At 34.9% G+C, this 12,392-nt stretch overlaps 1 protein-coding gene across 7 annotated transcripts in view; it reads right to left on the bottom strand.

The window, feature by feature from the left end:
* CCDC88A (coiled-coil and HOOK domain protein 88A) overlaps positions 1-12,392 on the bottom strand; it is a 141,206-nt gene that overhangs the window by 98,276 nt on the left and 30,538 nt on the right. For all 7 annotated transcript variants that reach the window (XM_086701076.1, XM_086701079.1, XM_086701081.1 and 4 more), the window contains exon 3: positions 9,495-9,603. In XM_086701076.1, the coding sequence (XP_086557202.1) occupies positions 9,495-9,603 (109 nt within the window). The remainder of the gene's footprint in view (positions 1-9,494; positions 9,604-12,392) is intronic.

Below are 12,392 nucleotides of genomic sequence, written 5' to 3'. Positions count from 1 at the left end.
CCTGCCTACTCTGTTATCCCATGCCTCATGGTAACTCTGTCTGTTCAAAAAGATAAAAGCAATCTCATTGATCCTTTCACTGTATAGTATCATCAATAACCTAATGTGTTTGACTTTTATGCTATGTAACTCTAGTAGTTCGATGATGCAATTGCTACAAAAAACTGCTATATTCAAACTTAACTCCATGTGTCTGAAAATGTACTTTAGTGTAGCAGAATCTGATACCTAGTACAGCATACTCTGGTAGAGTACAATCTGAATGTCTAGGCTTAAATGTCAGCTCCATGACTTACTGTGTATGTGACTTCTGTTGGGAAGGGCAGGAAATAAAACAAAAGTATAAAGTTTTTTTTTTTTTTTAGTGGTCGTTATGAAATACTAGTTAATGGGAAAAAAATCTATCTTTTACGTTATTTCCAAGTATTAATTTAGTTATGTCTGAAAGTGATAATATTAGGCAAGGCAGCTAAAAACTACACAAATTTTAAAAATCCAATTATTCTAAAACCTCTATTTGGCTCTATGCATCCAGAAGATTTGTAAAAATTCCTATTTCCCTATTCTAATCTTACAAGTAACACTGAAAAATAAACAAAACATAAAAGATATCAGAGACTAAAAAAACCTGATTGCTATTGTTGAAACTCTATTAAATATCATCCCCAGATTTCCCAGACATCACCTAGTTCTAAAGATGTTCATTATTAAGGTGCTAAAGAAATGGAAAAATAATACATATTTGAGCCCAAGATAAATATGACTTTAAGTAGGAGGAACAGATTAATTGAAGAGTTAAGGATGATAATACATACGTATATGAATTAGTGAAGATACTTCACTTTGTTAGAAAAGTAGCAAGAAAAGGGGCACCTGGGTGGCTCAGTTGGTTAACTGTCTGACTTCGGCTCAGGTCATGATCTTATGGTTCATGGGTTTGGGCCCCATATTGGGCTCTGTGCTGACAGCTCAGAACCTGGAGCCTGTTTCAGATTCTGTGTCTCCCTCTCTCTCTCCCTCCCTCACTCATGCTCTGTCTCTCAAAAATAAATAAATGTGAATTTTTTTTTAAAAAGTGGTAAGAAATATAAAAAATGTATAGAGAAAGAATTTTAGCAATATAACTGAAAGAACTGAGAAAACCAGAGCAGTTATTCATTCAACAAATATTTACTGTGTGTTTATTATCTGCCAGACATTGTTCTAGAAAATGGAAATACAGCAGTAAACAAAAATCTGTGCTCTCATGGGGTAGACAGAAAATAAGTAAGTGATTTTGATGATAAGTGCTAAGTATAAAAAAAAAGCAGGGATGAGAAGGCGCACTGGAGATTGTGTTGTTTCACAGAACAGGGAGAAATTCTATCCTGGTATGAAAACAGCCTGGAGAACACCAATACTTAATAAAAAGAAAAAGACCAAACAAGAATGAACTGGCAAAATTTGCAACTATGTGGATGGAACTGGAGGGTATTATGCTAAGTGAAATTAGTCAGAGAAAGACAAAAATCATATAACTTCACTCATATGAGGACTTTAAGAGACAAAACAGATGAACATAAAGGAAGGGAAACAAAAATAATATAAAAACAGGGAGGGGGACAAAACAGAAGAGACTCATAAATATGGAGAACAAACTGGGGGTTACTGGAGGGGCTGTGGGAGGGAGGATGGGGTAAATGGGTAAGGGGCACTAAGGAATCTACTCCTGAAATCACTGTTGCACTATATGCTAACTAATTTGGATACAAATTTTAAAAAATAAAAAAGAAAATTAAAAGAAAAAAGAAAGAACTGTCAGAGATTACATTAAAAGGAAAATAACAGTAAAGGTGCTCTGATAGGTACAAGTAATTTTATTCCTAGTACTTTTTGTTGACTTAGTTTTTCTATAAAAAGTGGTATATTAACTACATTTTTAGTTGACCATCTAAAAGCTTTATTGATATACACACAAGCTTCCGTGAATTAAAGTTCATATTGCTAAAACACTGTAAGAAAGGCTATTTCATGTTTGTGCCAACACAGACAGTATTTAGGTAATCTTTAAAGATAACTTGAACTACGGGGTACCTGGGTGGTTCCGTCAGTTAAGTGTCCGACTCTTGATTTCAGTCCAGGTCATGATCTCGTGTTTTGTGAGATTGAGCCCAACGCTGGGCTCTGTACTAACAGCATTGAGCCTGCTTGGGGCCCTCTCTTCCTCTCTCTCTTCCCCACCCCACTTGTGCTTGTGCATACTCTCTCTTTCTCAAAATAAATAAACTTTAAAAATGTATCTAAGCTCATTTAAGAAAAAAAAGATAACTTAAACTAGGCTTCTCCTTCTTCCTAGAAGTTATCCAGAAACTACTTTCACAATAAGAAGTTAAACAATACTTCTGGCAAAGGTCTGGGCTCATATCCCTTTCCTGAATTACACACTGAGCAAAATGCTGTTACTAAAACTGCACATTACTATAGTACTAAACATAAGTTTCAAAGATTTCTAAAATATAAGAGTCTCTTCTTTAAGACTGATGATATAGGGGCACCTAGGTGACTCAGTCAGTTAAGTGTCTGACTTTGGCTCAGGTCATGATTTCACAGTTCATGGGTTCAAGCCCTGTGTCAGGCTCTGTGCTGACAGCTCAGAGGCTGGAGCCTGCTTCGGATTCTGTGTCTCCCTCTCTCTCTGCCCCTCCCCCGCTCATGCTCTGTCTGTCAAAAATAAATAAAACATTAAAAAAAATTTTTTTAATGAATAAACATAAAAATATTTAAAAAATAAGACACGACCTATTTTAAAAATTCAAACATAATTACATTTATAATATTTGTATTTATACTTTTATCTGTGTTACTAGTGAAAAGAATTAAGACATTTTACATTTTAGTAGTCTATAAAAAAAAAAGTAAATGAATGGCATTAAAAGGAAAGAACATTTCGGGCACCTTGGTGGCTTAGCTGTTGGGTGGCTGACTTTGGCTCACGTCATGATCTTGCAGTTTGTGGGTTCGAGCCCCGCATCGGCTCTATGCTGACAGCTTGGAGCCTGGAGCCTGATGTAAATTCTGTGTCTCCCTCTCTCTGCCCCTCCCCCGCTCATGCTCTGTGTCTCTCTCTCCAAAATAAATAAACATTAACAAAAAAGTTTTTTTAACTTGTTTAAAAAAAAGGGAAGAATATCTGACCAAAATGCCAAAAATACGATATCAAGTATGTGTTGTATAAAAAACAAAGAGTCTCATGTCCTTGGCTACTATATTTTATTAATAATCCAAATATTGGCTATTATAACACATATTAAACAAAAACCTTAATAAGTACCACCTTTCTCTGGCAACTAGATTAATGGTACCAGACCATTTCTTTTTAGTATTAACGACATTAACCATACAAAAACGTCCCAATAAATTTAAATTTCCTAATAGTATTCTTTTTTTTCTGAGCCTCAAATGATTCAGCTTATTATTTTAGTGGTAGTTGAGGAACCACCTTGCTTCATTCAGTACTTATTTAAACTGCAGGCACAGTAGTCAAGACAAACACTGCTGCTGACAGAATTATAAAAATGGACTAAGATTTTACTAGCAAACTGTGTCTCTGATAATCAAGTTCACTATTCATTCACAGGAAGAAAAATAACGCTTTTTAAAAATTCAAAGAGCCTAGGTAATTTTACATGATAGTTATAGCTTACTTATTTCTGACTTGAAAATTTCAAATATTTATTTGCAAGACAAAAATACTTGCCATATATGGATCAAGTGATTATCTGAAAAGGTCTAACTGCCACTAAACATGAAGAAGTACATGTTCAATGAACTTCTCACAATCTATTCTCACCAGTTATCTCTCTCAAGACCTCTTATTACTACTCCTTCATTGTACTTATTTATCACAATCAAAAGTATTTTATTTAGTCATTTACTTGTCTATTATCCCTCTAATAAAACTGCTAAGTTCCATGAGATGAGGGACATGGTTTGTTGTGTTCACCACTGTAGCCCCAGTGCCTTAGCATTCAATAACACGTAGCAGAAAAGAGAGGAAATCTGAATGACACTGTAATTCTTACTGAGCTTGTACATATTCCAAATCATTAAAATGAAAAAAAGGAGTAATACTGACACTTAAGTTTACCTATCATTACTAAAAAGATTCAATGAAATAATTCCTTCCACTAATAATCATTTCAGGGTATTCTGTCAATCTTCTTTTCTCCCTGGGAACCATTTCTACAAGATGACCCTGATTCCTACCAACCCATTAAAAAAAATTTGTGGAGACACACATTTATGAATTTTAGCATACCCAAATTCATTTTCCTTTTGTGAAACAGACCCACCATAATGTGTGACAATATTTTACCTCAATACTTTTTCTGAGGAGCATATGAGATATAAATAAATATTTTTAGTAGTTTTAATAGATTTCAGGGAAAATTTTGATTTTTCCAAAAGACAGGTAATTTAACAGGTGACAAAAACTGCACTGATTTAGACTTTAACTTGAAACCTGTCTTATATTAAACCAGGCCGTGTGTGTCTTGGTTACATATATGAGGAAAAAAAATTAGCAAATCAATTAATTGTGTAAATAAGACAGTTGATCTATTCCTGAAGATACTTTAGAACTGTCCTGGAGGCGCCTGGGTGGCTCCGTCAGTTAAGTGTCCAACTCCTGATCTTGGTTCAGGACATGATCTTATGGAGCATGGGATCAAGCCCCGCATCAGGCTCTGCGCTGACAGCATGGAGTTTGGGATTCTGTCTCCCTCTCTCTCTGCCCCTTCCCTGCTTGCTCTCCATCTCTTTCTCAAGGTAAATAAGCATTTAAAAAAAAGTTTAGAAGTGTCTTGGAAACATTTTATCTAAGAATATGAAGCACTGGGTTGATGGCAGAAGTAGTTTGGTAAACTGGCTCTACAGGAAAAACACAAGGGAGTAATACAAGGAGAATTTCAATCTTCAATAATGTTTTGTGTTTTAAGTATCTGAAACAACACTGACAAAATGTTAAGATATTCATTCATGTCTAACCCTAAGTTAGTCCATTGGTATTCAAACAGATTAATAAAAAGAAAAGAATATGTAAGTGGTCATCCAGCAAATGTTAATGAAATATTACAGATGTGTCTAAAAAAAATGGTGTCAACTCAACACAAGTCAAAATACTAATAATAAAATCACCAGGCACGATAAACATTTGGGCTTTTCAATTCTGGCACTATTAACATTTTGGGCTGGATAATTCTTAGTTTTGGGAAACTGTGCTGCACACTATAAGACACTTAGCTGTATTCCTGGCTTCTACCCACTAAACACTAGTAGTGTTCCTAGGTGTAAGAACCAAAAATGTCTCTAATCACTGCCAAATGTCCCCTGGGGGATAAAAGCACCCTCCATTGAGGACCACTTATTTAAACTATTGAACTGATGGATTTCACAATTCTATCCTTCCCAAATTTCTTGGTGACTACGACATCGTTAGATTAACATGATTAATAAAAAGGTAATTTCAACACTTAGCTTTAGGCAGGAGGAAGACAAAGTTTAATAAAAAAGAAGCAGTAGTTTAATAAAACAGAAATACTACTTCATGCTACAACCTCGAAATCATTATGCTAGGTAAAAGAAGTCAGTAACAAAAGACCACATAGTGTACAATTCCATTTTTATGAAATGTCCAGAACAGGCAAATATACAGAGACAAAAATAGATTTTAGCAACTGCCTAATGCTGGAGTGGTGGTAGTGGTGGTGGTGGTGGTGGTAAATGTGTGTGCAGGACAGGGAAAATAGGAGTAACTGCTTTTAGATATAGGGTTTCTTTCTGGAGTGACAAAGCTATTCTAAAATTGGTTATTCTAAATATACTAAAAACCTCTGAATTGGACATTTTTAATGGGTTAATTATACGGTATATGAAGTACATCTAAATAAAGCTGTTTAGAAAATAAAAGCAGTGGTATACAATACAGAATTAGGTTGCACTGACAACTGATTTAAGATTCTGATGCAGAAATCCCTTTGCCTTCCAAGGAGTCTCATTGAAAGTTTCAAGGCAAACTTCCATCTCTCTAAAGATAGTGTAAAACCAAAAATCCAGCATTGTTTTTTTTTAATTTTTTTTCAAGTTTTATTTATTTTTGAGAGAGAGAGCATGAGTTGGGGAGAGGCAGAGAGAGAGGGAGACACAGAATGAGAAGCAGGCTCCAGGCTCTGAGCTGCCAGCACAGAGCCCGATGCGGGGCTCGAACTCACAGACCGTGAGATCATAACCTGAGCTGAAGTCAGACGCTTAACCAACTGAGCCACCCAGGTGCCCCACAGCATTGCTTTATTATTTTTTTTTTTATTTTTTTTTTTCCAACGTTTATTTATTTTTGGGACAGAGAGAGACAGAGCATGAACGGGGGAGGGGCAGAGAGAGAGGGAGACACAGAATCGGAAACAGGCTCCAGGCTCTGAGCCATCAGGCCAGAGCCCGACGCGGGGCTCGAACTCGCGGACCGCGAGGTCGTGACCTGGCTGAAGTCGGACGCTTAACCGACTGCGCCACCCAGGCGCCCCCAGCATTGCTTTAAAGAACAAAACTGAAGACTGTCAAAATAAGCCACTGTATCACTTAATCTAGTCATTTGTTTCATATCTGAAAATACTGATATCAAACAACATTAAAAGACAAAACAGATGTATCATAAAACCTAACTTACTCATATCAACTGAAGGAAAATGACAGCTGGAATATTGGCAAATAATAAACAAAAGTTTATAAAAAATCTAGCACAGACTTATTTCTGACAAGGAGTACTAGATATTAGAAAGGAAGGAAGGAATCCAAAAATGCTAGATAATTTTTAAAAATTTCTTTTAAAATGACTGAGCTCAAAAGAAAATAAAAAGATAATCCTCAGTTAAAAGATAAAACAAAACAAAAACCTGAACCCTACAAAGGAAGACAAGAAAGAAGCCGTTTTTCTTGGCCTTTGGTAGAGACTGAGGAGGGTTATTTCCCTAAGGATTTGCAATAATGTAGCACCAGCTTAAAAAAAAAAATGTAAACACATAATTTACATACACACAAATGCAGAGAAAGAGATTCAGAAATCCACATATTCAGGCACTAATAGAGGTACTCTCCAGGCATTAGAAGTATGTTTGTATTTTGTCATCTTTTCTAGTTTTGTATAGTATACAAGTATTGCTTCTAAGTATAGAGCTGCTTAAAATAAAATGGTTCTGGGATTGTTGCACAAATAAAACAAATTCTCTCTGGAGCAATACATCTTTGGCCCAGACACAAAGTATTCCCACAGACAAATCCCCTCCCACCCAAAATAAGGTCACAATTACACACACACACACACACACACACACACACACACACACACACACACACACCATTGCTCCTGCTGCTGCCACCACCATAAGAAACAGCAAACTGAAAACAAAATGCAGGTTCAGATCCCCACGGATCTGACTTCAGATTTTGGAATTATTAGGCATAAAATCTAAAATAGAAAAATTTTTTTAATTTCTGAAGAAATAAAGGAATTAAAAGAATTATTAATAACAACATGAAAAGGCAAAGATATAAAGAATCAAACAGAACTTCTACAAAGGAAGGATGTAATTACTGAATCGAAAGTTAATCAGTGGGTTAAACAGAACATCTGACACATATGAAAGGCAAAATTAGCAAACTGGAGAGATAGTCCTGAAAAAAATACTCAGAATACAGTACAAGACTGGTAAGGTAAAAGAAAGTTTAATGAACATGGGGGATAGAGTAAGAAACTAATAAACATGTAATAGAAATACCTGAAGGATATCAGGCTAATATAAAAGGAAAGAGACATGAGAAGAGACATTAGCAACCAGGAGATAAAGTTTAACCTAGGAACAAAAATTAGACTAATAGTTGACATCTCTAGAACTGAAAGGAATCCCGAGATAGAAGAATAAAATCTGTAAAACACTGAGAGAAAAGTAATTGTTAAAGAATTGCATACCCAATAAAATGATCTTTCAAGAACAAGGGTAAAATTAAGGCATTCTTGGACAAATAAAACATTGAGAAACTTTACCATCAACAAGCCCTCTTTAAATAAATATTTAAAGATATACTTCAGTAAGAAAATAATACCAAATAGAATTCTGAGGTACAAAAGAAAACCTTGTTGGGGGGAGGGGGGCGGGAGGAAAACACATAGTTTGATCTAAAGGAACACTGAATCTATTTATTTAACACTACTTTCCGTATCTAATTTATGGGGTTTTTAAATTTATGGGGTTTTAATACTTTCAGTATCTAATTTATGGGGTTTTTAAAAAAGAAAACACAAGACAAGAACAGCTTAAAGATCATAAAGGGAAATAAATGGAGTTAAAGCACTCTAACATCATGGAACTATTACATAAAAGAGTAAAAATACCAAGTAATTTTGGCCTTTTTTTTTGCTAGGTAAGAATGGAAGGTGTAATTTCAAGAGTGGCCTATAAAAAAAAAAGAAGTAGGATAAAAAACATTTACACCAGTAGAAAAAAATATGAGGAAACACTTATAAATGGTACAATTCGCCATAATAATTTAAACATTTAAAACTCATTTGCATTCAATCATAGAGCTTTCAACTGTATAAAGGAAAACTTGACACATCTATCATCATAATAAGAGATTCCAACTCATCTTTCTCAATAACTGATAGATCAAGAGACAAAATTAATCAGGCTATGGAAGTTTGAAAAATGCAATTAACAAACAAGCTTGCTCTGACTCTGCCCCCAAAAAACTGGAGAATACCTATCTTTCTGAAGCACACATCAAACTTTAATAAAATGTGACAACATAATAGGCCAAGCCGAGTAATTATTAACAAATGTCAAAGAATCAGTATCACAAAAGCCATTTTCTTTGACCAAAAATCAAAACCAAAAAAGAGTGCTTGAAAAATACCCTATGTTCAGAAATCTAAAGGCGTATTTCTAAATACCTCAAGTGGAAAAAGAAATCACAAAATGAGAAAATGCAAAAAATAAATATTTTAAAGAATACAACATACCAAAATTTGTGTAATGCACCTATGGTGATTTGTAGAGGTGTACTGATAGCCTGGAAAATGCTCATATTTAAACCACGAACTATGCATCTAATTTAAGTTTAAACAAGGACAATAAAAAGTACACTTTTCAAAGGCATAATTCAAGTAGCCTAACAAAGTGTTGCACTATGCAAGCTCTCAGAAACTGGGAACTGGTTTTAAAATTTCATAAAGTACAATAATTATTTTTAAAATTAGGTAATATGAAGTGTTTGCTTGTATCTTTAATATTGCGTAAGAAATGGATTGTCAATTCTACTCTATCTCCAGCAAATAAACCAGTATCTGACACATAATAATTAGCATTTAGTATATTCTAGGTAAATAATACCTTTTGTTATTATACAAAAAATATGAATGCATAAACATTAATCATAATACTAAATGAAGAAAAAGGACCACTTACCTGGTAATAAAATTTTATCTGTCTCACCAAAATGGATAGATTATGAATTCTAAGTGATGCATCATTGTTGACCTTTTTATTTACTCTCTGACTCTCCGATTTAGGATTGCTGTAAGAAATTTTAACAAAATGCTTTAAACTAAAATTATACTCAAATACATGTATCAATCTATAGGTGACTGAAAATAACCACATTAAAAAATGTGTATCCATCTGCATTAACAGAGATGACCCAAAGGACAGATGATGTGTTCTGTGCTTCTAATTAATATAAATGCATCTGATATTTCTAAGACAATGGCAAAATAAATTTGAAACATAAGTTACATATTTCTCTTCATTCTCATTTTGTTTCCCCATCTTCCTGGGATGAATAACCTCTTCTTTCTTTCAAATATATTTATTTCCATCACCCAAAATACATCTATTTAAATCAAGACTGTGGGACGCCTGGGTGGCTCAATCAGTTAAGCATCCAACTTTGGCTCAGGTCATGATCTCACAGTGCATGAGTCTGAGACCTGCATCAGGCTCTGTGCTGACAGCTCAGAGGCTGGGGCCTGCTTAGAAATCTTTGTCTCCCACTCTTTCTGTCCCTTCCCCGCTCATGCTCTGTATCTCTCTCTCTCTCTCTCTCTCTCTCTCTCTGTGTCTCTCAAAAATAAATATTAAAAAAATTCTTAAATAAAAAATAAATAAATCAAGATTATAAAATATGAGCTAATAACCAAGAAATGGTGTATCTCCTCAATAGATAATGGGGACTATATGTGAGCAGCCACTGTTCCACAGAAGTTAAACAATGCAGTTATGACACAGGTTAATACTTTAATCTTAGGTAAACTATACAGATTCAATGAAAGCAAATGGTTGAAGGATTCTGAAGTAGCAGAAACTGAAAAAAAAAAAAAAAAGTTAGACCATGGTTAAGAATGAGAAATTCAATCACAACCAAAAAAAAAGGCAATATAAGTAAAAATACACAAGTGTGACTATATAAAACCAAAAAGCTTCTGCACAGCAAAGGAAACCATCAACGAAATGAAAAGTCAACTTATGGAATGGGAGAAAGTATTTTTCAAATCATATATCTGATAAGGGGGGTTAATATTCAAAATACATAAAAAGCTCATACAACAACAAAAAATGAAACAATCTGATTTTAAAATGGGCAGAGGAACTGAATAGACATTTTTTCTAAAAAAGACCTACAAATGGCTAATAGGTACATGAAAAGGTACTCAACATCAGTAATCAAAAAAACACAAATCAAAACCATAATTAAGAATCACCTCATGTCTGTTAAAATGGTTACATCAAAAATGTAAGTGATAACAAATGTTTTGGCAAGGATGTGGAAGAAAGGGAACTCTCGTGCACTGTTGTTAGGAATGTAAATTGTTGCAACCACCATGGAGGTTCATGAAAAATTAAAAACAGAACTACCATATAATCAGCAACTCCACTTCTCAATATATATGCCAAAGGAAATGAAAACAGAATCTCAAAAAGATATCTGCATATTCACTGCAGTATTATTTACAATAGCCAACACAGGAAAACAAACTGTCCATCAACAGATAAATGCATAAAGAAGATGTGAGATACACACACCTTATATATGTATTAAAATTATTACTCATCCATGAGAAAAGAAATTCTGCCACCTGCAACAGTCAAATGGACTTTGAGGGCGTTATGCTAAGTGTAATAAGACAAACAGACAAATACTTATATTCTTTTTAAGAATAGGAAATTCAAGTGGTTGCACTAGAACAAAAGAGTAAATCCATGCCAGAACATAAGCAGGTAAGAGCTAGTTCCTCATTAGGGCAAAGAGGTCAGGCTGGATAAAGACATTGCAAAGTGAAACGGCAGACAATAAATCAGGACTCCCTATGCAAGGGCTGAATGCATATCATAAAGCAGGAACCTAAGCAGTTATTGGGACAGAGTACTATCCTATGATTATGACTTTAATTTTTTTTTTTTTAACGTTTATTTATTTTTTTGGGACAGAGAGAGACAGAGCATGAACGGGGGAGGGGCAGAGAGAGAGGGAGACACAGAATCAGAAACAGGCTCCAGGCTCTGAGCCATCAGCCCAGAGCCCGATGCGGGGCTCGAACTCACGGACCGCGAGATCGTGACCTGGCTGAAGTCGGACGCTTAACCGACTGCGCCACCCAGGCGCCCCTGATTATGACTTTAAATGCAGTACCTCCACACAAGAATGCAGAGAAGAAATTGATAGCTATACAACAGAGAATAGGAACTGAATAGAAACCTCTCATTCCTTAATCCTTCCCTTTTGTACCCAGTCCATTACAATCCTAATGCCTTCAATTCCTTCCCCAGACAGATTAGACTCTACAGTGCTATATTTTGGTAATTCTCAAACTTTTAGGCTCCAAACAACTTTTGTTTTCATGGGCTATATTTACTGTAACAGAAATTAAAACTGAGAAGATATCACAGTTACTTATTAAGTCATTTTTAAAAATAATAATTTTCACACTTAAAAATATCAAACAAAAAAATTAATGAGAATAGCATTGTTTTACTATTTTTACACATCTCTTTATTTTTTTATATAACTTAATGTCAAGTTAGCTAACACACAGTGTATACAGTGTGCTCTTGGCTTTGGGAGTAGATTCCCATGATTCATCACTTACATACAACACCCAGGGTTCATCCCAACAATTGCCCTCCTCAATGCCCATCACCCATTTTCCCCGCCCCCATCAACCTTCTGTTTGCCCTCTGCATTTAAGAGTTTCTTATGGTTTGCCTCCCTCTCGGTAACTATTTTTTTTTCTTTCCCTTCCTCAATGGTCTTCTGTAAAGTTTCTCAAATTCCACATATGAATGAAAACATATGGTATCTGTCTTTCT

The sequence above is a fragment of the Puma concolor genome, chromosome A3 (genome assembly GCF_028749965.1).
Source record: "Puma concolor isolate L17-30 chromosome A3, mPumCon1.1.hap2, whole genome shotgun sequence".
Classification (NCBI taxonomy): Eukaryota; Metazoa; Chordata; class Mammalia; order Carnivora; family Felidae; genus Puma; species Puma concolor.
Note: the sequence above shows the minus strand (reverse complement) of the source record. Positions and strands in the feature narration are given on the sequence as shown.